The following is a 27879-nucleotide window of genomic DNA, read 5'->3' on the forward strand; positions in this document are numbered from 1 at the left end:
TGTCTGGATGACTTGGGTCTCTATAAACCTATTCCGAGAAGTTGCAAAGAATTTAAATTACTCCTTAACACAAGAAAGAACTATATCTATAAATTATAAATACTGACAAAATAAATATATAGACATTACATAATAAATACTGATCTTTTAGATCTAGCCTTCTTAAGCATGGGCATTTATTTTAATGAAATTGAGATTATCTCTAGAAAGGCATATATAACCATTTTCTATACTTACTTGCATGTACTCTGAAAGTTCAAAATAGGCCCTTCCAATTTGGCACAGTACCCAACCAGTATTGTAGTGGTGAGAAGGTAGATGGCTCAAAATATTTATAGCTTCTTTGCAGTTGTATGAACACAGAGCTAAATAACCTTTCCCCATTTCACGAAGAAGGCTCATCAAACCTTCTAGGAGAAAACAACATAGTAAACAAAGGAAAAAACGCAATAAAATAGTTTGCTTCTCTAGAAAAGGTAATTACAAATTAATCTATTAAAAATTCCAATATCTATATAGAAAACAATGAAGGTACTGTAATGAACATAAAGAAATTTACTTAAAATAAGTACATAATAAAATACAAAGATAATATTAAGCATTTAAAACAGACCTGCTGCTGCTTTTTGTAGATTAAAGGCCTGAATCTGAGGTGTGATTGTGGATATTTTCCCTTCTGAAATGATGGAAGAGTCCAATTTTGTAATTTCCAGGCTATCATTTATGTTAGGTTGAGTTATTCCTCCTTTATTAGTTTTACTTTTTGTTTTTCTGTTTGGGATTTTAGGTGGAAACTTCATTTTTAATTTTTTGCTATTCTCCTGTAAAAGGGGAGAAATTTCACACCTGTTATACTCATGTATTTTAGACTTCTCCTCAGCCCTTTCTCCAGTATTAGATATAAAATAAATGTACAATCTTGATGAATTCTATATTTTTTTCAGAAGACAGTTTATAAAAACAAAGTTCTTCAAAGTCATTTAATTTTAAACACAGTAATTCTGAACATAAATTACATTAACTAATAGTGACTAAGGTGTGTCAGCATTAAGTGTAGCCCTCTTGTGAAAGTATATCAAACTCTCATTTATTATTTAAAAGTAAGAAAATAAGTAGATGTAATTCTCAGCTCACCGCAACCCAACCTCTGTCTCCCGGGTTCAAGCGATTCTCCTGCTTCAGCCTCCCGCGTAACTGGGATTACAGGCATGAGCCATCACGCCCGGTTAATTTTTATTTTGGAAGAGACTGGGTTTCTCCACGTTGGTCAGGCTGGTCTCGAACTCCTGACCTTAGGTGATCCGCCTGCCTTGGCCTCCCAAAGTGCTGGGATTACAGGCATGAGCCACCGTGCCCGGCCTTTGTTTTGTTTTCTGAGACAGGGTCTTATTCTGTTGCCCGTGCTGGAGTGTAATGATGTAATCAGAGCTCACCACAGCCTTGACCTCCCCAGGCTCAAGCAATTCTCCCACCACAGCCTCCCAAGCAGCTGGGATCAAAAAGTACCACCATCCCAGCTAATTTGTTTTTCAGAGATGGGGTCTTGCTATGTTGACCAGGCTGGTCTCAAACTCCTAAGCTCAAGTGATCGGCCCACCTTGGCCTCCCAAAGTGCTAGGATTACAGGCGTGAGCCACTGCGTCCGCCGGGTCTCCAGTTTTTTTTAACTTTTATTTTCAAATAATTTTAGACTCACTCTTCTGCAAATGATAACATGTGACATAACCATAGTATATCATCATACCCAAGAAACTGAAATTAGTACAATATTATCAACTAAAGACCTTATATGGATTTCATCAGTTTTTATATAAACCCGTGTGTGTGTATGTGTGTGCATAGTTCTATAAAATTTTATCACGTGAATGGATCTGTGTAATCAACCACCACAATCAGGATACAGGACTGTTGTACCACCACAATGAAATTCTTTTGTGCCATGATTTAATAGTAACATCCTCTCTAGAGGCCTAACTCCTAATAATCACTGATCTGTTGTCCATTACTATAATTTTGCCATTTCAAGATTATTCCTATGTCATTTTTAACTTGAGAAAAAAAATTTTTAATTAAAAAATATTATATAATATTTACCAAAGGACTAATTAACTTCACAAAAATTATAGATGGCCCTCTAAATTAAAACATTTTAAAATTTGAAATAGTCTCTTTATTAACTTATTAGGAATGGAGTCATCAATGAACAGAAATTTTAGCAGGGGAAGCATTAAGTAAATGTGACATACAGAAATCTTTAAATTACCTTGGTTGTGGAGCTGTCACTAGTAAAGAGTCGTGAACTTCTTCGAGGCAGTGCGTTTGTGGGAGATGTAATAGTGGGGCTCAATACCTGAGGTGTTGTACTAAAAAAAAATTATAAAGGAAGACATTAATATTTTACTTGATTTATGACCATTAACCATTGTTTCAATTTGGGTATATTTTAAAAATATACATTAATTATATAAGTACTCTAAAGTTGATGAATTTGATCAGTTCTTTTCGTGGTTTCTCTATGAAAACACAGTATTTAAAAATGAGGGACTCGGACTGGCTTTCCTGCTTCTCAGCTTGCAGACGGCCTCTTGTGGGACTTCACCTTGTGATCATAAGTCAATAATTCTTAATAAATTTTCTTTCATATAAAAAATAAATAAAAATAAAATTACTCGTTACTACAAAATAGTAAAGATTATAGCATAGATCTTCACTCTCTCTGAAATTCTTAATTTGAACTAAAAATAATCCTCATAAAACTCTGGATCAACAAATGATAAGCACATCTATAATCAATTATTTTTACCCTTCATTTGCAGCTACAACAAGTTAGAGAAAAAAGAAAAGACAGTTGGGCAAAGATAGCCTAAATGTGGGGTATTTGTCAACAAGTAAATACCACCAGAACAACTGATATTTGAGAAGTTATCTCCCTGTAAATTCAAACAGCTACATCAAAGGTTTATTCCGTTTAGAGCAAAAAGAGCCTCTGTACATTTTTACTTTAAAGGTAAACTCTGAGATATGAGAATTCCAATCTTAGGAGCAAGCAAACTTAAAATCTGAAACAATCTAGAATTGACAGTGGGTAAACTTATGGACTAAACTAAACTTTATAATTTACGGGAAATCCTACTAGCTACCTGAGTCTGGGTCAAAGAATTTCAGAAAATAAAAAGATATATATTTTCATCTTTTACGATATGTACATATATAATATGTATAGATACCTCTGTATATGCATGTGTGTGTATGTCACACACACATACACACACACACACACGAATCCTTTTAATCTGCATCTGATAAACTAGGAGTTTGATAATGAAAGGCTTCCAAAGTTCAGAATCAGACTTCACTTCATATGGAGCAAATGACACACAACCTTTCTTGGAAGATTTAGCTAAAAGTACTATGCCATTCTAATCATCTCTAAAAAAACTTTCTAAATAGAAAGAACAGACTTCTGCTAGTCATGACAGAGTAAAATGTAATAAATTTATTCTCCCATTTCAGATAACTACAAACTGAACCAAATATATGGAACAATGGTTTTCAGACACTGGACAATAGGCAAAACATTTCTGAGGACAGTTCTAGGGCCACCTTGCAGGAAAAAAGAATGCAAAATAGAGCTCAGTGGTCCCACTGTGTTGAAAAGAAAATGGTGAGAATTTGAGAAAGCCAAAGCAGCCAGAATTTGCAAGGCAGAGCGCCAGAGAAGAGAGAGCCACAAATAGGAGACTTACAAAGATCTGCAGAGGGCTTCCCTAGAGTCTTCAGTTGAAAACTGATCAGTGTAGGTGTCTGAGTGTTATATAATAAAGAATTTGTCTGGTCCACATCCCAGACTCCTGAGATCTACTAAGTCCTTGGAATTCCTCAAGTGACAGGGATGTCTTCGTCATTCATTATGAGCTCCTGGGACCATGCCTGAATCTATGCTAATGAAGTAACTCCTAGATACTTTCTGGATGGGGGCTGGCCGTGCTGTAAAGGTCAACCATGTGGCCGGGCATGGTGGCTCATGCATGTAATCCCAGCACTTTGGCAGGCCAAGGCAGGCAGATCACGAGGTCAAGAGATCGAGATCATCCTGATCAACATGGTGAAACCCCGTCTCTACTAAAAATACAAAAATTAGCTGGGCATGATGGCGGGTGCCTGTAATCCCAGCCACTCGCGGGTTCAAGTGTAATCACTTGAACCCGGGAGGTGGAGGTTGCAGTGAGCCAAGATCGTGCCATTGCATTGCAGCCTGGGTGACAAGAGTGAAACTCTGTCTCAAAAAAAAAAAAGTCAACCATGTGATTAGAGGGCTGGGGCTTTGAGCCAGCAACACCAGCCTGAGCTCCTCTGGGAAGGAAATTGAGTTCAATCATGTGGCCAATGATTTCATCAATCATGCCTACATAATTTAAAAACCCTAATAAAAATTTTGAACACCAAAACTTGGCTAAAATTCCTGGTTTGTAAACCTACTGATGCATTGGGAGGGTGTCCACAAAGAAGACATGAAAGCTCTGTATCAGGACCCTCCCATATCTAATCCTATGGATCTCCTAATTATGTCATCTACAATAAAACTGTAATCATTAGGTATAGCACTTTCCTGGACTCTGTGAGGTGCTCTAGCAAATTACTGAATGTAAGAGGGTAGTAAGAATTCTTAAATTTGTAGCCAGTTGGTCAGAAATGTGGGTGGCCTGGGGAACCCAGAACCTGCAACTGGGCAGTTCAGACAGTTCTTGTTGGGGACTGTGATCTTAACCTGTGGTGTCTGTGCTAAGTTTGGGTAGTTAGCATCAGAATTACATTATAGTGCTATAGTGAAGAAACTACCCAAAGCTGGGGAAAGTATTACTGAAAAGAAGTAGACAGAATAATTACTGGATCTCACTCCAAGCTGGGAATAGCTCATACTTTCAATAAGCAGAGTGAAGAAACCTCATACTAAACAGGTTTTTGAGGAGAGTACTCAAAGCGTACTTCCTCAATGGTGGGACAAGATTAGTCCAGACTAAGGTTACTTTTGTCTGGACAAAATTTAAAAGGTAAGACCTGAAGGGATCAAGCTGTTTCCAAGCAACTTTACTGCATCTCAGAATAAAACTTTAAAATACCTAAAGGAATGCAAAAATATCCAGTAATCAACAATGTAAAATTTATAGCCAGGCACGGTGGCTCACACCTGTAATCCCAACAACTCGGGGGGGTGAGGTGGGAGGATTGCTTGAGGCCAGGAGTTTGAGAACAGCCTGAGCAACACAGCAAGACCCCATCTCTGCAAAACTAAAAAAAAATTAGCCATATGTGGCACGTGCCTATAGTTCCAGCTACCTGGGAGGCTGAAGTGGGAGGACTTCTTGAGCCCAGGAGTTTGAGGCTGCACTGAGCTATAATCACACCACTGTACTCTAGCCTGGGCATCAGAGTAAAAGACCCTGTCTCAAAGAAAAAAAGTAAAATTTATAATAACTGACATCCAATTAAAAAATACTAGGCATAGAAAATAGCAGGAAAATATAATCTATAATGAAAAGGAAAAGTCATATAAGAAACACTTAGAAACAACAAAGTAACAGACTTAGTAGACAAAAACATTAAAAAAATACAAATATATCCTATACATTCAAAAACATAGACTGGATGAGGTGGCTCATGCCTGTCAGCCCAGCACTTTGGGAGGCCAAGCCAGGACTGCTTCAGGCCAGGAGGTCAAGATCTGCCCAGACAACATAGCAAGACCTTGTCTCATAGAGACCTTGTCCTTGTCTCTACAAAAAAAATAATAATAATAATTAGCCACATGTGGTGGCATGTACCTGTAGTCCCAGCTACTCAGGAGGCTAACGCAAGAGAATCGCTTGAGCCAAGGAGTTTGAGGCTACAGTAAGCCATAGTAGCATCACTGCACTCCAGCCTGGGTGACAGTGAGACTCTGTCTCAAAAAAAAAAAAAAAAAAAAAAAAAAAAAAGGCTGGGCGCGGTGGCTCACACCTGTAATCCCAGCACTTTGGGAGGCCAAGGTGGGCAGATCACGAGTCAGGAGTTTGAGATCAGCCTGACCAACATGAAACCCCGTCTCTACTAAAAATACAAAAATTAGCAGGGCGCAGTGGTGCATGCCTGTAATCCCAGCTACTCAGGAGGCTGAGGCAGGAGAATCGCTTGAACCCAGGTGGGGCAGAGGGTGCAGTGAGCCAGATTGTGCCACTGCACTCCAGCCTGGGCAACAGAGCGAGACTCCCATCTCAAAAAATAAAAAAAGAAAGAAAGAAAACCAAATCAATCTAGAGATGAAAGAAGAATGTCTGCAATAAAACAAAACAAAACAAAACAAAAAAACCCAACAACACTGGGTGTGGTTAATAACAGGTATGACACTGCTGAAGAAACATTAATTTGATGACATAGCAATAAACACTATCCAAAATGAAACACGGAGAGGAGAAAGATTGGAAACAAAAATGAAGAATTAGTGAGCTGTGGGGCAACTTCAAGCAATCTAATATACAAGTACTTGGAGTCCCAGAGGGACAGGATAAGATATGGACATAATATTTGAAGAAATAATGCCCCCAATTTAGCCAACTATTATGAAAACTATAAACCCATAGATCTAAGAAGCTCAATGAATCCAAAGGCCGAGAAACAAGAAAGCTACACTAGAGCACATCATAATCAAATTGCTTAAAATCAGCAATTAAAAACAAAACCTTGAAACAGAGAAAAGACATATTACTACATATAGAGGAACAAAAATGAGATTGACAGCAGATTTCTTGTCAGAAACAATATAAGCCAAAAAACCAGTAAAGCAACATCCCTAAAAAAATTGTCAATTAGAAATTCTTGGCCAGGAGTGGTGGCTCACGCCTGTAATCTCAGCACTTTGGGAGGCCAAGATGGGCGGATCACCTGAGGTCAGGAATTCAAGACTAGCCTGGCCAACATGGTGAAAGCCGATCTCTACTAAAAATGCGAAAATTAGCTGAGCATGATAGCACATGCCTGTAATCCCAGCTACTCGGGAGGCCGTGGCAGGAGAATCGCTTGAACTCAGGAAGCAGAGGTTGCAGGGAGCCAAGATTGCGCCATTGCACTCCAGCCCAGGCAACAAGCAAGACTCTGTCTCAAAAAAAAAAAAAAAAAAAGAAAAAAAAAGAAATTCTTGCCTAGTAAAAATACTGTTCAAAAATAAAGAGGAAATAAGAACTTTTTTTCTGATCCACAAAAGCTGAAAAAATTCATTACCAGCTGACTCGTACTGTAAGAAATGATAAAAAGGCCAGGTGCGGTGGCTCATGACTGTAATCCCAGCACTTCGGGAGGCCAAGGCGGGAGGATCACAAGGTCAAGAGATCGGGAGCATCCTGGCCAACATGGTGAAACCCCGTCTCTACTAAAAATACAAAAATTAGCTGGGCGTGGTGGCGCACACCTGTAGTCTCAGCTACTTGGGAGGCTGAGGCAGGAGAATTGCTTTAACCCGGGTGGCAGAAGTTGCAGTGAGCCACTGCACTCCAGCCTGGCAACAGAGTGAGACTCTGTCTTTAAAAAAAAAAAAAAAGAAATATTAAAAAGAAGTCCTTCAAGGTGAAGGAAAATGATATCAGATCGCAATCTGGATCTATAGAAGGAAAGGGCACCAGAAATTGTAGTTATGTGTGTAAATATAAAATAGACTTCTTTTTCTCATTTAAAAAAATTTCAGCTGGGCTTGGTGGCTCACACCTGTAATCCCAGCACTTTGGGAGGCCGAGGCGGGTGGATCACTTGAGGTCAGGAGTTTGACGCTAGCCTGGCCAACATCGTGAAACCCTGTCTCTACTAAAAATACAAAAATTAGCCGGGCATGGTGGCGCATGCCTGTAATCCCAGCTACATGGGAGGCTGAGGCAGTAGCATTGCTTGAACTGGGGAGGTGGAGGTTGCAGTGAGCCGAGATTGCACCATTGCACTACAGCCTGGGTAACAGAGCAAAACACCGTCTAAAAAAAAAAAAAAAAAACTCTATAAAAAGATAACTGACTGTTTAAGGCAGAAACCACAACCACAATAATGCACTGTGGGGTTTATAACATATATAGAAATTAAATACATTACAGCCATCCCTCCCATAAAGACTAAGAGAGGAGCATGAAAGTATACTATTGTAAGGTTCTGTGCTATACATGAAATGGTCTATTACTTGAAGGCAAACCTTGATAAGTTAAAATGTTTACTACAAACTCCAAACAACCTCTAAAAAGACAAAATAATGAGCAATTGCTAATAAGGCAATATTGAATTGCATCTCCCCAAAAGATATGTTGAAGCCCTAAGCTCCAGTACATGTCAATGTGATTTTATTTGGAAATTTGGTTTTTGCAGATGTCACTGAGTTAAGCTGAGGATATCTGGGTTGACCCTAATCCAATATAACTGTTGTCTTTACAAGAAGAGGGAAATTTAGATATAGAAATGCACATGGAAGATGACCATGTGAAGAGAGAGGTAGATACTGAGTTATACTGTCACATGCTAAAGAACACCTGAGGTTATCAGAAGCTGGAGAAGGCAAAGAAAAATCCTCCTCTAGAGATTTTGGAAGGGGTACAACCCTGCCAACACCTTGATTTTGGACTTATGGCTTTACAACTGTAAGAGAATAAGTATCTGTTATTTTAAGACACTAAGTTGTGGTACTTTGTTATGGCAGCCCTAGAAAACTAATATAGGCAATTAAGGAGATAAAATGGAATCAACAATACAAAGAACACAAAATTATTAAGAGTGAATGTTGGCCAGGCACGGTGGCTCATGCCTGTAATCCCAGCACTTTGGGAGGCAGAGGCGGGCGGATCACCTGAGGTTGGGAGTTCGAGACCAGCCTGACCAACATGGAGAAACCCTGTCTTTACTAAAAATACAAAATTAGCTGGGTGTGGTGACGCATGCCTATAATCCCAGCTACTGAGGAGGCTGAGGCAGGAGAATCGCTTGAACCCGGGAGGCGGAGGTTGTGGTGGGCCGAGATCACACCATTGCACTCCAGCTTGGGCAACAAGAGTGAAACTCTGTCTCCAAAAAAAAGGAGCTGATGTTTATTAGTGTTAGTCTATTTGTTTGACTCTAAAGTGAAATGTACAAATCAGAAATTATTTTTACATATAATGTTGCTTTGCAGGAGGTCTCAAGTTCCTTCTCACAACAGAGCCTCAGGCAATCACTGCAAGCTGGCACTCAAGAGGATTAGACTTACCATTCTGGGAGCATTACAGGAACATAGAGGTCTTTTAGATAGTCAAGGAGGTATATGCACACCTGTGTCTGTTTTAAAATTTAGGTACATGTTCACAGTTTTAGAAAGGAGAAAGAAAATTGTGTCTTTCTTTTAAAATGTTAGCTATAATCTATGGTGTCCTTGAAGAGGAAAAGAAAATCCTATCTAACACCATTTCTGTGTGGAAATAGATTCATTATTTGAAGTTTATTTGTCTGTTATTTTTATAATCTGTTTATAGACATGCATAATGTGGGAAGGGGAGTATGAAACCTATCTGTACCTAAACTATAGAAAGGGTCATGTGCATAAGAAGAAAATTACAAATCCACGAGGCAATCAGAGTAAACTAAAACACTGCTTTAGTTAACTATTGTCTTCTGTGCATTACAAAACTCAACTCAAAATTACACTAGTGTTGTAAGTTAGAGGTTACAAATTTTACATCTTCAAAATTTACAGTAGTTATTCTAGAATCCATGAGAGTCACTATCTGCCTAAATTGAAGAAATATAAAGAATCAAGTTTTATGGCAAGAAAAGTTGAATAATTACAATGATAAATACCTTGTTTGTGGACCAGAACTTTGTGTTTGTGCAAGAATTGGAGTTACCTCTCGGCTATTTCCACTCTGTGAGAAGACAGACTTTGTTCCACTTTGGCCGATTCTGGCAACAGACTGTAAAACATGAAAAGTCTAAGGTTTGTGAATTATGGGCTGCACTGTAAATGATAAAAGACAACACAACGCTCGCATCTACATGTTCTCAATACAAGCAGCCATAATATACTGTCACCTTAAAGATAAACTATTTATATCATTATTGTTAATTATTGTTATATTAGTATGAACATTAGTCTATTTCCTTGTTTTAATCTCACAGTATTTTTACCTCTATAATGTCTTTTCATCTTTCGCTTTTTGTTTCAAAGGCTAAAAATCCCTAGAAGCTATTCTTTTCATCTCATTGTGACCATCCTCCATCTATTACATGCCTTCTCTATTTGGAGTTAAGTACTAAAAAATTTTAAGACAGCTAAATTCTCAAGATTTATGATTTATCTCATTATACACAGAAAAAAATAATAATACCATAAGATTTTATACTCCTTTGGCACTTGGTAACAGTTCTAAAGGAGTTCAGAGGAGTAGATTTTAAAAAAACACCCATCTGATTACTTTCCAGAATCTAAGGATATTGTTCTTTAGAGTTAATATTGCTTAGTTTTTCTAATCTTCATTAATTGGTTTCTGTTCCCTTGGAGAAAAAAAATCTTTGCTTGGTTCTTCAGTGTTCTCTAATTTATTCCCTTATTTCTATTCATTTCCACCGTCTAGCGTCTTTAAACGATCTATGACTATTGTATCAGTGCACTGTTTTTCCCCTTTGGCTACCAGAGAATTTTCTTCAAAACTTACTGTTACCCTGATGCCTGTACACAATCCTCAAACTGCATATTATAAATAATCACTAATAATCACTGTCTCATCAGATATGAAAACCTGACTTTAGCCTTTCCTGCATTCAACATCACTGGTCATGCCCTACTTTTTGAAACTTTGTGTTACTTCCAAAACATTACATTATTTGTCCTGCCACTTCATTTGCTGGCCCTTTATCCTTCTACTATTTTTAAATTAGGTTTACTCTGTTCTCCTTAGCTACTCTTTCTTTCGCTAGGAGAGCCTGGTCATTTTAATAGCTTCAATTATTATTTCTATCAGCAGGTCACATTTTTTCCTCTATGACTAACTTTCTACTGAATATTTTCATCTAATGTACCACCACTTCAAAATAAAACTTCATAAGCCTTTCTCCGCCTTTTCCTAACTGGGATCACTACATTCATCCAAGGGACAAAACTTAAGTCAATTCTGGCCCTTCCTTATTTATCAAAGAACTATGTACACTGCACTCACTACCTAGTTTGATATTTTCAGTTGACACTGCATGCAGACCTACATGCGTGACTTTTCTGAGAATGTCTTGTAATAAGGTAAGAGGAGAACAGAGGCAGAAGAGGATGAGAGAGCAATCTTATCTGGGCACTAAAATCATGTGCCTGCCCACTGCCTTAACTTGCTTTGGTTATTATGGTTATTATGGCTCTTCTAGTTTTGGCCTACTTCACCTGGCATGCTATCTACATTTTGCTTTGCCTTCTTCATAACTGTAATGTTTAAAACAATCCATACACAAACTATTTTGCAGTCCCTTTTAAGTATTCTTGGAGTTCCTATTATCACTCACTAAGGAGTTATTACAGAAAAATCTTTTGCAGATTCTAAGAATGTTCAGGAGTAAAATAGTAAAAAACAACTATAAGAAGAAACATGTTTCTATTAAGGTAAAGAGAGTATAACTGTTATTCACATATCAGTATGACTTGTTTAGCTTCCATTTCTTGAATATTTATGAAGCATGGTAATAGGTATTTTATATATAGAGTCTAATTTAATTCTCACAGAAGTTACCTTGTGCCACAGATATGCTTTTTAAAAATGGTATTTTGGCCTCTATTTCCATATACCTATATAAGGGAACATTATAAAACAAGAGCCTCAGCTGGGCAGTGACTCATGTTTATAATCCTAGAACTTTGAGAGGCCAAGGCAGGAGGATTGCTTGAGCCCAGGAATTTGAGACCATCCCTGGCAACACAGTGAGATCCTGTCTCTACAAAAATAAAAGTTAAAAAAATTAGATAGGTGTGGTGGTGTACACCTATAGTCCTAGGTACTTGGGAGGCTAAGGTGTAAGGATCACTTGAGCCTGGGAGGTAGAGGCTACAGTTGAGTCATGGTCGCACCACTGCACTCCAGCCTGGGCAGAAGAGCGAAACCCTGTCTCAAAAAAAAAAAGCCTCATGAAACTTGCTGCAATATTTACTATAAGTATACTACCAAATATTTTTCATTTTCATGTTAAAACTATACATCCATGATCTACCAAAAATCTTATTATCAGAAATATCTGGCTTTACCTGAGCAAATTTTTTTTCATATAATTATTAGTGCTATTAAAAAAACATATATACACAGTGGTGGGGACAAGTAAAAACTATGGCAGACATAATTTCTGTTATTTATATTCAAGTAATATAAACAATATTAATTGTTTTTTAAAAAGGAAATTGAAAAGTAAAAATATGATTGTTTATTTAACTATATGCTGAAATAAACTAAATTTGTGAGATACAATCTTACTTGGCCAAAAGAGTAAGAAGTCTGTCTCCTACTATAACCAAGAGGCTACAACAATAATGACATTCTTTTATATTTAGATCACCCTCTACCTGCTGGGTTCAAATATAAGGCAAAAGCAATTATATAAAGTAAGATTTTCCCTGAGATTACCTTTAAAAGATTGAAATAAACAAGTTGCTTTAATCAATACCCAAACTGCGTTTTACATGGAAAATACCTTTTTTGAAGGGGCTCCGGTGGATGGCACGTCAATTACAGAAGGCGTATTAGTGTAGTTTTGTAAATAGGATCCATCTCCAGGACTTGGGGTTTCTAATGGCAAAATCCCAAAACTGAGAAGAGGTTGAAATCAAGGTGTCAAAAAGTCATCAAGGCATATATAAAGCAGCAGTATACTTAAATTAGAAGGTCTAAAAGGAAGAGAATGGCAAATCAGTCTTAGGGACAGTGAGGATCTGAGGGGCAGATTAAAAATAAGCTGTGAATGTAGACTATTCCACCCACCATAACTAAAATTTAAAAAAGCTATCAAACAAGGAACTAAACTGAGCAACAATTACTGATCTCAGGAGATTTATTAGAAATAAAGAAGAGTAGCTTTATAAATCTAAGATCCAAATGATCAGATTACTTCAAATTCTTGGAATTTATGGGATTTAGACACAACTACAGAGAAAATGTCTCTAGAGACCATTAGATAACTATAACTCTCCAGAGTTGTAATCTCATGGTCATGCTATTTTAGTAGTTCCCCGGCCTCAGGACCTGATTCATAGAATTTCTTCTAGCATATATATATATATTTTTTTGAGACAGAGTCTCGCTCTGTTGCCCAGGCTGGAGTGCAATGGCATGATCTCAGCTAACTGCAACCTCCACCTGCTGGGTTCAAACGATTCTTGTGCCTCAACCTCCCAAGTACCTGGGATTACATGTATGTGTCACCATGCCGGGCTAATTTTTGTAATTTTAGTAGAGATCGGGTTTCACCATGTTGGCCAGACTGGTCTTGAGCTCCTGGTCTCAAGTGATCTGCCCACCTCAGCCTCCCAAAGTGCTGGGATTACAGGCATGAGCCCCCATGCCCAACCCATTCTAGCACATAATTTTTCATTTTGATACTTTTGGATATGTATCCTCTGGGCTGAGTTCCTGTATTTATTCATACATATACTTCTAATAATTTTGATAAAATATTTTATATTAATAGGTGTGACAGCTAGGTTCAGTGGCTCACGGTAATTCTAGCACTTTGGGAGGCCACAGCAGGAGGATCACTAGAGGCCAGGAGTTCCAGATCAGCTTGGGCAACACAGCAAGACCCCATCTCTACAAAAAAACTTAAAAAATTAGCCAGGTGTGGTGGCATGTACCTCCAGTCCCAGCTACTCAGGAGTCTGAGGTGGGAGGATCGCTTGAGCCCAGGAATTTGAGGCAGCAGTGAGCTATGATTGTGCCACTGCACTCTAACCTGGGTGACAGAGTGAGATCCTGTCTCAAACAAAAAAAGGTAGGTGTCAAATTTCCTCCATGTTTTGGAAAAAGGCACTTTAACAGTAACCAATGGTGCCCTGATTATAACATTTCATGAGGCTCACCGCTATCCATTAATGCAGAGCATAAAGACAGTATTTTTTAACGTGTTTACTACCTAATTAAGGAATATTTCAGAGTTTTAAATTTTTCTCCAATTTTTTTTTTTTGAGACAGAGTCTTGCCCTGTCTCCCAGGCTGGAGTGCAGTGACGCCATCTCGGCTCACTGCAACCTCTGCCTCCTGGGTTCAAGCGATTCTCTTGCCTCAGCCTCCCGAGTAGCTGGATCTACAGGCGTGTGCCACCACACCCGGCTAATTTTTTGTATTTTAAGTAGAGACGGGGTTTCGCCACGTTGGCCAAGATGGTCTCGATCTCCTGACCTCGTGATCCACCCACCTTGGTCTCCCAAAGTGCTGGGATTACAGGTGTGAGCCACTGCGCCCGGCCAGTCCAATATTCAATATCAATTTTTTTTGAGTTGGAGTCTTGCTCTGTCGCCCAGGCTGGAGTGTAGTGGCTCCATCTCAGCTCACTACAACCTCCGCCTCCCGGGTTCAAGCAATTCTCCTGTCTCAGCCTCCCGAGTAGCTGGGATTACAGGCGCCCGCCGCCATGCCCAGCTTATTTTTGTATTTTTAGTAGAGACAGGGTTTCACCATGTTGGCCAGGCTGTTCTCGAACTCCTGACCTCAGGTGATCTGCCTGCCTTGGCCTCCCAAAGTGCTGGGATTACAGGCGTGAGCCACCGCACCTGGCAACATCATTATGTGCTGTTTTTTACTTCATTTTCTGAAAACAGAATGCCCCTGTTTCCATAGTGATTTAGAAGTTGCTGTTGTAATAATCTGCATTACTAACAATATGAGTTATTATAACATCATTTGGTATTATAGCACATTTGAAATTATCTTGTTTGACTTACCTTGGGGTTAATGGACTAAGAGCTGCTGGTCCTCCTAATAAACTTCGACCAGTTTTTGGTTTATTTTGAACCTGTTTAGATAATATGGAAGTTCCTGTTCCCAGTGGGACAGTATCAGGTGAAATTACAGCTGAATCAATATAAGACACTGAGGAATCTGTATTCAAGGAGTACTTTGAATTGGAAGATTCTAAATTCAATCTGTTTAATTCCTGAAACAGAAAATTTCTACCAAGTCATTCACAATATATTATTTAGTTCAGATCATTCTTTGTAGTTTTCATAATATTTTGAACACTAGAATATAAGACACTTACAATTGTGTCCTGGGGTGTTTCCGTAAGAACTGTCTCAGGCTGTCTGTGAGATAAACTATGATTAGGTACTTGTGTTGTGCAAGAGTTGGGCAGACAGTTGCTAAAGTTCTGTAAAGATGTGAATTTAAATGTTTGGTCAGGATCTGGCTTTTCACCTGTGAAAACAAAAAAAAAAAGTTTGTCTCTGAGGAAGTGAGGAATACATGTTTTTCAAGTATGCATAAATCAGTGGAAACAGGAAATAGGCCTTATACAAACTTTTAAAATCTCCTGTCCACTTCTGCTAATCAAATTTACCCCCAAAAAGCCCATCTATCAATATATCATAAAAGTTTACCAGTAAGATAAAGCTGTAAATTTAGAAAATAAACTACAAGAACACTAATTTTAAACATAACAAATCACAGAAAAATGCAGATTTCTGTGTTTGTTTTAAAGCTGAAAATAACTAGATCTCATTTTTCTCAAAGTAGGAGATGAGGTTGAAGAGTTAAAACCCATCATATTTTACAGTAAACGTTGAAGCCCTTCTATATATACATAGATACAACAATGCTCAAAAATGGTCCTTTATGTATCCTAGGCCAAATATACTGAGAAATTCTCTCCCTGTACTGTTCAGGTCTTGTAAGTTTCTGCTCCAAGCCTTCTATCAATTGCATTAGAAATTCTATTTTAATTTTCTTATTCAGAAAGCAATTTTGCTAGTGTTAAACACACAATATAACCCATTCTAGAGGACACCAGATACTTGAAAATAGATTGGCTAAACAGAAGAATCTACTGGATTTAATTTTTGTGTAATTTTCAGTTATATGATTCTTGAAACATACCTAAGATTCTAACTTATTTTTTATTCTCAATTTTAACTTTGAAAATTATTTTTCTTGGGGTTAGATGATCTGTATTGCTCTCCAAAAATTAAGTAGCAGGAAAAAAAGAAGAGGAGACGGGAACCCACCCACCTGTCAACCCCACCCACCTACCTATTTCACATAATGATTCAAAGGGAGACCAGAGGAAAGGATTTAAACTAAGGCTCTTTTGGTAACATTCTGATCCTTTGGCAAGCCGATCTGTCTTGCTGTGGAGAGAAACAAGTAGATTAAATAAGCTACAAACCCCAAAACTTATATCATAAACTTTTAGTATAAAAAATTAGGTAAAAGTTACAGAAGTTCGGAGAGCACTCTTTGTGATGCTTCTCTAAATTACCAATTTCTCCTATCCGCTAATCTCCAAATCAAGTCAAGTGAAAGCGCACAGAACATGAATCAAAAGAAATGCTTACAAAATAAACTATCGTTGCCTTCTTGAATATTACTATTAAACTTCCTGTCAGATACTAGAGTTACTGAGGGAGATGTGAAAAACATCCAAATCCTTCAGTATTATTCTTAATTTTTTTTTTTTTTTTTGGACAAGGTCTGGCTCTATCGTACAGGCTGAAGTGCAGTGGCATGATCTTGGCTCACTGCAACCCCTACTTCCTAGGCTAATGCCATCCTCCTACCTCAGCCTCCTGAATAGCTGGGACTATAGGTGTGCACCACCATATCCGGCTAATTTTTGCATATTTTTTAGAGACCAGGTTTCACCATGATGCCCAGGCGGGTCTTGAACTCATGAGCTCTGGTGATTTACCTGTCTTGGCCTTCCAAAATGCTGGGATTACAGGTGTGAGCCACCGCACCTGGCCTTCTTGTATTTTCGTCGAGATGGGGTTTTGCCATGTTGCCCAGGCAGGTCTCAAACTCATGAGCTCAAGTGATCTGCCCACCACAGCCTCCCAAAATGCTGGAATTACAGGCGTGACCCACCACGCTTGGCCTTAATTTTTAATATAACATTCCCAGTGGTAATTCTGAAAGTGATTTAAATGCTTTAAATATAGCATAAATGACCAGGTTTTTTTTTTTTTTTTTTCTAGGCTTAATTCACTTTATTTTTCTTGTGTAAAAACTCTATGTTGTAGCCACAGCTGGAGCCTGGGTCCTCTGTACGGAGACTCTGGTGCGGGTCTTGACGAGGTGGTCAGTGAATTTCCGATAGGAAGACTTGGTGAATACAGTCTCCTTCCAGAAGTCCAGGGTCAGGTAGTTGTAGGTCTTAGAGATGGCATCAAAGGTGGCCTTGGTGAAGTTGCCCAGAGTGGCAGTGCAGCCCCTGGCTGAGGTGTAGCAGTCATCGATACCAGTCATCATGAGCAGCCTCTTGGGCACACGTGCCGAGATGATGCCCGTGCTCCTGGGGGCGCGACGAGGTGCACCAGCACAGAGGCGCAGTGGCCTGTCACCTTGCAAGGGACAGTGTGGGGCTTGCCAATCTTGTTCCCCCAGTAGCCTCTGCGCACGGGGACAATGGAGAGTTTGGCCAGGATGATGATGGCCTCGCAGATGGCAGTGGCCACCTCCTTGGAGCATTTAACACCCAGACCGATGTGGCCACTGTAGTCCTCGATGGCAACAAACGCCTCGAACCTGGTGCTCTGGCTGGCACGGGTCTGCTTCTGCACTGGCATAATCTTCAAAACCTCGTGCTTGAGAGAGGCCCCCAGGAAAAAGTCAATGATCTCAGATTCCCTGATGGGCAGGGAGAAGAGATAGATCTCTTCCAGGGACTTGATCTTCATGTCCTTGACCAGTAGGCCCAGCTTGGTGACGGGAATCTACTCCTTATCCTTGGCCTTGCCTCAGCGAGCTCCGTGGCCTCGGTCCCGGCCCCATCCACGGCTGCGACCCCGGCCCAGGATGCCACTGCTGAAACCTCCGCGGAAGCCACCGTGGTTCTCCATCCCAGGGTCCCGGAGGGCCCCCCAACCTCCGGCTGCACCGGTGTCATCCGCCATTTGGTGTGTTCTCAGGTAAGAGTTTCTTTTTTTTTTTTTTTTTCAAACAAAGTAGAGGTGGTAGGTCTTTTTCCTCCCCTCCCCCATCAAGATCTGTTTGTGGAGGATCTGCTTCCTTAATGAAAAGGAAAATTTGTTTCTTTCTAAATCAAGTGTATAAACACTTACATATGGAATCTGGACAATATCCCTGGGAACATATATACTTGGAAAAATCTGGGGATTATCAGAACAGCATTGCTGCCTCTCTAGCTTTTTTTTTTTTTTTTTTGAGAGTCTATTGCCCAGGCTGGAGTGCAGTGGCATGATCTCAGCTCACTGCAACCTCCACCTTCTGGATTCAAGTGATTCTCATGCCTCAGTCTCCCGAGTAGCTGGGATTACAGGTGCACACCACCATGCCGGCTAATTTTTATATTTTAGTAGAGACAGGGTTTCACCAGGTTGGCCAGGCTGTTCTCGAACTCCTGGACTCAAGCGATCCGCCCACTTCAGCCTCCCAAAGTGTTGGGATTACAGGCGTGAGCCACAGCACCTGGTCGCCTCCTCCTTAGCTTTTAACTAGCAGGATGGAAGGGGTTAGTGGCTAGTGAGACCAATTAAAGCATTCAGGTAAAAAATACAACTTACCTGGTCTGAAGTTCAAATGCTTCAATATCAAATGGAAAAAAATTCAGAACAGCAATTCTTCCAAAATTCTAAGGTTTTATATATAAAGGACCAGAAGAAATCTAACCGAGATCCTCAACTGAAACTATCAGGTAAAATGTATACATCATCTGTTTACGTGCGGAATGTCAGTATAACCTCAGAGAACTGTGAAGAAGATACACTTGGGGAACCAGATATTAGTTTGCCTCACTGCCAAATTTTCAAGTGAGTAAAAACTAGAATAAGTGATATGACCAAGAAAATACTACCAGTTGAAGGATATCTAGCTTCCCACACTTGTGTAATTTAAGCCAATAAACAAATGGACAAAGCAGGAAGCAGAAGTACGATGCAGACTTTTGGAAAACATAAATAAGTTTTATCAAAGTCTGTATCTAAGATCATTTAGATCAAAAATTTATTTTCTTTCTTTTTTTTTTTTTAAGGGATAGGATCCTGCTATGTTGCCCAGGCTGCACTCCTGGCCTTAAGTGATTCTCCTGCCTCAGCCTCCCAAGTAGCTGGGACTACAAGTGCATGCTACCATGGCTGGCTAATTTAAAAAAAAAAAAAAAAAAAGTTAGCGGTGTTTTGCTATGTTGCCCAGGCTGGTCTCAAACTTCTGGGATTACAGGTGTGAGCCACAACTGGCCTGAAATTTCTTAAATATAATTGTCATAAGACTGACGTAATCACCTACCAGGGATAGAGTGGTAATTTAGAAATAGGAAATGAAGAAAGGGCATACAAAAAAACATTTGCTGAAAGTAATAGGGTGGAAAGTGGCAAATCAATGCTTGGGAGCTTTTAACATAAGGCTAAGCAAAAGAAAATACACAGCCGGGCACGGTGGCTCATGCCTGTAATCTCAGCACTTTGGGAGGCCAAGGCAGTTGGATCACTTGAGGTCAGGGGTTCGAGACCAGCCTGGCCAACACGGTGAAAACTCGTCTCTATTAAAAACATAAAATTAGCCAGGTGTGGTGGTGGGCACCTGTAATCCCAGCTACCTGGGAGGCTGAGGAAGGAGAACTGCTTGAATCCGGGAGGTGGAGGTTACAGTGAGTCGAGATCATGCCATTGCACTCCAGCCTGGGTGACAGAGCAAGACTCTGCTTCAAATAAATAAATAAATAAAAAGAAAAACAAAATACAGTGAAATCTCATTGTTTGAGGATTATCCTAAGCTTCAAATAGGTCAATGACCATTTCTTCATTTTTTTTTTTTTCTTCTTGTAGTTCCTAAGTAAAGCCATTCCCTCAGGCCTCAGTCCCTTCTTTAGAAAATCTCTGTCTGGTAAGAATCCCTTCTACAGAGATGACAACTAAATCTACTTTTCTAACTTCAACCTTACCTTTCCTCTGCCTGATGGGCAATTTCATCTAGGTTTACTTCCTTATCTAAAGCTTAGTAAATTCAAAGTCAAGTTCATCTTTTCTCCCCCAAATCTGTTCTTTCTCTTTCTTTCTGTGTGTGTTTTAAGGACACCACTATTTTTACAAGTTTACAGACTAAAAAATCCTACTTAGAGATAGCACTGACTCCTCCTTCTTCTCCTCTGACCTTCACAGCCAATCAGCAACGAAGCCATAATTCATGTACTTTCATTTTATTTCTGGCTTAAGTTCCCTCTTTATTTTCACTGTTAGGATCCTTATTGCTTCTCATCTAAACCATCAATAGATTCCTAATTAATGTCTTGCCTCTTCATCCCTTCAATTCATCTATCTAGGCCCCTTCTGTCTCATAATACTAACCATAGTCTGCCTATTTATCTTTTCATGCATTCTCTCTTGCAAGTGATTATAAGCTCTCTGAGAATGGAGAATTAGTCTTTGCCATTTTTATACTACCTGTTTCCTGTTTTCAAGTAGCCCTGTCCCCTTGCTTTGCCAGCAGAATGTAATATAAAACAGACATTTTTATTAATAATTTTAAAAGTTGCATTAGTGAACTGTATGAATTATTTACATGGCCAGAAAGGAAGTAGACAAACATTGATTAAGCAAAGACAAAATAATCTGTTAAGGGAAAAATATTCTGGAAAAGTAAGAGGGGCGATCCTTTGTGATGAAAAGTCTCATTTCCAATATTACTTAAATTAAAATTGTATTATTTTTATATTAGGAAAAGAAAAAATCAAACTTGGTTAAGTTGGCAAGGCTGATTTTTATGAGTAATTATTTCATGAATAGACCACAAAACAGAAGAAATTTAAATCAAAATTCGTGTCTGTTAAGAGATTAGATACACATATGGATAGATATATGTATAAATCACGTAAGAGCTAACTAGGGAAGAAGTCAGGTGTGGAATTATAATAATCTAGCCTGGAAGATAAAATCTCTAATTATTCAATAGAGAGATAAAAGGGGACAAAGATTTAAGAAAAGTAAAGTGCTGGGGTACTCTAAATTTAGATCGAAGTTTTTATTAAAATTGAGTGATACACACAAAACCCAGCCAGAAGTTTCCTAAAGAACTGGCATAAAAAATATTATTTAAGTGGTATTGGGAAGAAATAGGTTAATTTAGGAATCAGACTTAATATCAGTTGTGTCCTAAACATAGAAGTTTCATGTGCTGTAATAGACAAAAAGACTAAAAAATGTCTATACTGGAGATAGAAAAGAAAACCCAACACACCTTAGCTACAAAACCACATGTATCTAGATTACTAGGTGCAATTCTGGTATATAATGGCTAAAATAAAAAGCCAGGATTGGGGTAGGGTTGTTCCACTTTCGATACTCAATCTTTTAATCTTGATGATGAATAAAAATAACACTTGGCTGGGTGCTGTGGCTCATGCCTGTAATCCCAGCACTTTGGGAGGCTGAGGTGCCAGGACTGCTTGAGCCCAGGAGCTTAAGACCAGCCTGGGCAACACAGGGAGACCCCATATCTACTAAAACCAAAAAAATATAAAAGAACCCATCCATATTCCTCTGAAGAAGGAGAAAAAAGAACTTCCTTCTTTACATATATGTATACATACACACACATACCTTTCTGAGGAACTGATTTAACTGCATCTTTAAAAAAACTTTAATGATTTTATCTGAATAGTTCAGTGCCACATGACATTCTGTTACAACAGATCACATGTATGACAATAGTCCCATAAGATTATTTGTTTCTTTTGTTTTTTTTTTGAGATGGAGTTTCACTCTTGTTGCCCAGGCTGGAGTACAATGGCACAATCTCAGCTCACTGCAACCTCTGCCTCCCGGGTTCAAGTGATTCTCCTGTTTCAGCCTCCCCAGTAGCTGGATTATAGGCTTGTGCCACCACGCCCAGCTGATTTTTGTATTTTTAGTTGAGGTGGGGTTTCACCATGTTGGCCAGGCTAGTCTCGAACTCTTGACCTCAGGTGATCTGCCCGCCTCGGCCTCCCAAAATGCTGGGATTATAGGCGTGCGCCACCCTGCCTGGTCCCCATGAGATTATAATACCATATTTCTACTGTATCTTTTCTTTGTTTAGATACACAAATATTTACCATAGTGTTATAACTGCCTACAGTATTCAGTAAGGTAACATGCTATACAGGTTTGTAGCCCAGGAGCAATAGGTTATACCATATAGCCTAGGTGTGTAGTAGGCTACACCATCTAGGTTTGTGCATATGCACTTTATGATGTTCACAAATGACAAAATCACCTAAGGACACATTTTTCAGAACATATCCCCATCATAAAGTGACACATGACTGTATAGCATATTTGTGATTTTAACTTAATTTTTTTAAACTTTACTTTGGAATAATTTTAGACTTACATAGAACTTGCAAAAATAGTACACAGTTCCCATGTACCCTACACCCGGCTTCCCCCAATAATATCTGACATAACCATAGTACAGTTATCAAAACTAGGAAATTGACATTAGTATAAAACTGTAAACTACGCTGGACACGGTGGCTCATGCCTGTAATCCCAGCACTTTGGGAGGCCAAGGCAGGTGGATCATGTGAGGTTGGGAGTTTGAGACCAGCCTGGCCAATATGGTGAAACCCCGTCTCTACTAAAAATACAAAAATTAGACGGGCATGGTGGCGCTCACATGTAATCTCAGTTACTCCGGAGGCTGAGACACGAGAACTGCTTGAACCCAGGAGGTGGAGGCTGCAGTGAGCTGAGATTGTGCAACTGTACTCCAGCCTGGGTGACAGAGCGAAATTCCGTCTCAAACAACAACAACAACAACAACAACAACAACTGTAAACTAAACCACAGAGCTTATTTGAATTTTAGCAGTTTTTACACATGTATATAGAGAATATTATCACATTTACGAATTTGTATAACCAGTACTACAGTCAGGATATAAAACTGTTTTAATGTCCCAAAGAAACCCCTAAATAGTTACATTCTCACCCTAACCCAACCTGAGAACCACTGATCTGTTCTCCTTCACTATAATTCTGTCAGATTAATGTTATATAAATGGAATTATATAAACTTCTGAAATTGGCTTTTTTCACTTGCCATAATACCCTTGTAATCCATCTAAGTTACTATACATATCAGTTTGTTTCTCTTTATTGCTAAGTAGTCCATCATATGGACTAGTTTATCTATTTACTTACTGAATTTTGGGTTGTTTCCAGTTTTGGGCTTTTATGAATAAAGTTGCTATGAACTCCTATGTAAAATATCACCTTACATTCCCACCAGCAGTGTACAAGGAATCCTGCTGCACTGCATCCTCTCACCAGCACTTGGTATTGTCAGCAGTTTTTATTTTTAGCCATTCTAATAGGTGTGTAGTGGTATCTAACGGTGGTTTTTAATCGCTTTCCTTAATGGCTAAAGATTTAGAACATCTTTTCACCTGCTTATTTACCATCCATATACCCTCTTTGATGAAATGTCCATTCAATTGTTTTACTTATTTTCTAATTGAACTGATTTTTTTTTTATTACTGAGAGAGTTCTTTATATAGTCTAGATACAATCTGTGTTGTTTATGTGATTTGCAAATATTTTCTCCCAGGCTGTGACTTGCATGTATTTTCATTAATGTCTTTTGCCAAGCAAAGAGTTTTAATTTTGATAAAATTTATCAACTTTTTCTTTTATGTACTGTCATTTGGGTGTTATGTTTAAGAAGTCTTTGCCTAACCCTAGCTCATAAAGATTTTTTTCTAAAAGTTTAATAGTTTTATGTTTTACATTTAGATCCATGATTCATTTGAGTTAAATTTTTAATAAGGTATGAGGTTTAAGTCAACGCTCATTTCTCTGCCTATGGATATCCAATTGCACTGGCACCATTATTTGCTAAAAAGGATATCATTCCTCCATTAAATTGTTTTTCACCTTCTTTAAAAGTCAACTGACCATTCAAGATCCTGTTTTTAATTATTTTGTGTATGTTCCCAGAAGTGGAATTACTGGCTCAAATAGTAATTCTAGTTTTAATTTTCTGAGAAATAGTATTATTTTTATATATCACTGATACATCTGATTTTCTAATTTTTTTTGAAGATTTTTGTGTATACATGTATTCTTAAGGAATAGCGGCCTATAGTTTTCCTTTTTAGAACAGTATTTCATTTTGGAATCAAGGAAATGTGGCCTCATGAGTAGAGGAGTATTTCTTCTTGTTCTGTTTTCTGGAAGAGATTGTGTAGCATTAGGGAAGAATTTTAACTACAAATTAAAGTTTCTTTCATAATTTTAGGATTATTCAGATTAACTTGTTCAGATTTCTATTTCTTAGGTGAGTTTGGTAGTGTGGCTTATTAAGAAATTGGCCCATTTCATCTAAGTTGTTAAATTCATGTGCATAGAGTTGTTTTAAGTTTTCAGCATACACATCCTTTCATTGTCCTTAGGGTAGGTAGTGATATTCCTTCTTTCATTCCTGATTCCTAGTTTCTTATAGTGAAAGCTTAGATAGCAGAGTTGAAACTGTTCTTTTATAACAAACATTTAGTGCTATAAATTTCACTCTAAGACTTTAGCAATATCACAGTTTTTAATATGTCATATTTATTATCCCTTTCATTCAGTTCAATATATTTTTAAAATCTCCCGTGAGACTTCCTCTTCAACCCATGAATTATTTATTTATTTAATTTTTTTGAGATGGAGTCTCACTCTGTCACCCAGGTTGGAGTGCAATGGTGTGATCTCGACTCACTGTAACCTCTGCCTCCCAGGTTCAAGCAATTCTCGTGCCTCAGACTCCCAAGTAGCTGAGATTACAGACGTGCACCACCATGCCTGGCTAATTTTTGTATTTTTAGTAGAGACGAGGTTTCACCATGTTGGCCTGGCTGGTCTCAAATTCCCCACCTCAGGTGATCCACCCGCCTTGGCCTCCCAAAGGGCTGGGATTACAGGCATGAGCCACTGTGCCCAGACCCATTAATTATTTAGAAGTATGTGGTTTCATTTCCAAATGTTTTGAGATTTTCTTATCCATGTGTGACTTTTTATCATCTAATGCAACTTTTTTAAACAGAGTAATATTTATAATACTTCATTTTAGTTAATTTTCTAAAAATAAAAGAATATGATGCTCTTTAGGATTATTTCTTCAACATTCCTTATTAAAATTTTGCCAACTTCTTTCATAAATTGTCTACCCTCCAGTTTTTGTACATCACTCCTCTCAAATAATTTGTAGTCTTCAAACATCTATTTTCCTCTGGAAGTCACTCTATAGATATGAGATGTTGTCAAATTTTACTTTTTCTATCAAGTCTTTCCTAGTTATCACAGCCCCTCTTCTTAACCAGGCAGGACTAATTATTCTCTCATTTGAACAATATAATGCTCAAATTTTATGACAGAACTTTTAATGTGATAATAACTAACTCTGAGTGTGGAAAAAGCAACATTTTGTTTTTTCCTATTCTCTCTCAACAATAACAATCATCAATACAGAAGACTTCTGTGACCAAATGTCTGGGTTTTCTTTTTCCCCCCAAACACACCAAGCATCAAACAGCAGCTGAATGTCCGCTAATTCAATTCTGATACCATCTACCTGTAGACAGCCTCAGGTCCCACAGGTTAAGGGCTCAGTCTTCAAGACTGCCCTGCCCCACCTTCAGAAACCAGTCACAAGTCTGGGCCTAAGGAACTTCTGATCAACTAGCTATAAATTGGGATTCCCACAATGCTCTACTCAGGTGTGATGAATTTGCTAGAGCACTTGACTTATAAAGGATATCACAAAGGATACAGATGAAGAGTGCATAGGGCGAGGCATGGGGAAAGAGAGGTGTGGAGCTTCCATGGCCTCTCCAGGAAAGCCACCTGCCAGGAACCTCCATGTGTTCAGTTTTCTGGAAGCTTTCTGAACCCTGTCCTTTTGAGTTTTTATGGAGACTTCACTATATAGGCATTACTGATTAAACCATTGGCTGTTGGTGATAATCTTATCACCAATTTACTGGTGAAACTTAATCTTCAGCTCCTCTCACCTCCTGGGAGGTTGGGGGGTGGGGATGAAAAGTCTCAATCCTCTAATCCTGCCTTGGTCTTTTGCTGCCAGCCCCCATCCTGAAGCTACCTAGAGAATGCTGGCTACCAGTCAATTTGTTTGCATACAAAAAGATATCACCTTGGAGTTTCTAAGTGTATACAAGGAAATGAGGTCAAAGACCAAATATATATATTTCACTATATCACACTTACAAACTTTTGTTTACTGTTTCTCTTCTCCTACTCTATTATAAACCTTTGAGGGTGGGGACTGTGAGTTATTTATCTTTATATTCAAGCCAAGTGTGACAGTGAGTTATTTATCTTTATATTCAAGCCAAGTGTGTTTAGCTATAATGGGAATGAATCTCAAAGTTTCTTGACTAAATGACAGGAAGAATCATAGTTTCATGAACTAAACTCATTATTCTCAGTCCTTAAGGTAAATGAATATATTGATATTATGTCTTTGCTTACTCCTGTTCGCAAGAGTGGTGTTAATGGCTAAACATACCACTGTTACACCTGAAAATGGGCCCCCAAACTTAGTCAAATAATGTATTCTGTTCAGAAATACATTTTCAAGGTTTTGAAAAATAACCAATATTCAAACTAGCCTCAATTTATCTTAAAACAGATGCTATCCTAGTTCTTTAGACAAGCAGTCCCCAGTCACTTCTCCCACAGGGGAGAAGTGACAACAGATAACATTTACACATGTGAAGCATTCCCATGGGCAGAGTTACTTGTTCTTTTTCTTCTTTTTTTTTTTTTTTGGAAACAAGGTCTCGCTCTGTTACCCAGGCTGGAGTGCAGTGGCACAATCACAGCTCACCGCAGCTCCAACCTCCTGGGCTCAAGAGATCCTCCACCTCAGTCTCCTGAGTAGCTGGGACTACAGGCATGTGCCACCACACCCAGCTAATTTTTTATTTTTTTGTAGAGATGGGGTCTTGGTATGCTGCCCAGGCTAGTCTTGAATTCCTGGCCTCAAGTGATCCTCCCACCTCCACCTCCCAAAGTGTTGAGATTACAGGCGTGAGACAATGCACCTGGCTATCTTTTCTTCTATCTCCTCAGTGGATCACATAAAGATACTCTTTTCACCCAAGGCAAAAAAACTAACATGGGGCCGGGTACAGTGGCTCACACCTGTAATCCTAGCACTTTGGGAGGCTGAGGCAGGTGGATCACCTGAGGTCAGGAGTTTGAGACCAGCCTGGCCAACATGGTAAAACCCTGTCTACCAAAAATACAAAAATTAGCTGGGCGTGGTGTCGGGCACCTGTAATCCCAGCTACTCGGGAGGCTGAGGCAGGAGAATCACTTGAACCTGGGAGATGGAGGTTGCAGTGAACTGAGATCACACCATTGCACTCCAGCCTGGGTGACAAGAGTGAAACTCCATCTCAAAAAAAAAAAAAATAAATAAAATAAAAAAATAGAAACAAACGAAAAAACCTAACATGTATGATCAATTGTTAGGCAGGGCTGATGTAGCTATTATCAGTAAGGATAAGTGGAGAGTCCAAAATTAGATTAACATCTCTGCTATTTTAATAAGGTCATAGAATCAGACTATGTACTACTCAGCCAAGTAATATTTGATAAACACTGATCAACATAGGTTTTTTAAACTATAAAACATACTTGTATGGAAATTCTTTTCTGACAGTTTGAATCATTCT

General features: G+C 38.8%; 1 protein-coding gene and 1 pseudogene across 16 annotated transcripts in view; both read right to left on the reverse strand.

Moving 5' to 3' along the window:
- Positions 1-27879, reverse strand: part of CDC27 (cell division cycle 27) — a 71420-nt gene that overhangs the window by 24174 nt on the left and 19367 nt on the right. For 4 of the 16 annotated variants that reach the window (XM_054458874.2, XM_054458883.2, XM_054458887.2 and 1 more), the window contains 8 exons: positions 16236-16333; positions 15250-15404; positions 14933-15144; positions 12691-12805; positions 9832-9962; positions 2264-2363; positions 614-821; positions 238-410 (listed from right to left, as the gene is read on the reverse strand). In XM_054458874.2, the coding sequence (XP_054314849.1) occupies positions 238-410; positions 614-821; positions 2264-2363; positions 9832-9962; positions 12691-12805; positions 14933-15144; positions 15250-15404; positions 16236-16333 (1192 nt within the window). The remainder of the gene's footprint in view (positions 1-237; positions 411-613; positions 822-2263; positions 2364-9831; positions 9963-12690; positions 12806-14932; positions 15145-15249; positions 15405-16235; positions 16334-27879) is intronic. The other 12 variants (XM_054458876.2, XM_063656814.1, XM_054458885.2 and 9 more) reach the window with 7 other exon arrangements.
- Positions 16342-27878, reverse strand: LOC129017918 (small ribosomal subunit protein uS5-like; annotated as a pseudogene).

This window comes from Pongo pygmaeus, chromosome 19, assembly GCF_028885625.2.
Source record: "Pongo pygmaeus isolate AG05252 chromosome 19, NHGRI_mPonPyg2-v2.0_pri, whole genome shotgun sequence".
Lineage (NCBI taxonomy): Eukaryota > Metazoa > Chordata > Mammalia > Primates > Hominidae > Pongo > Pongo pygmaeus.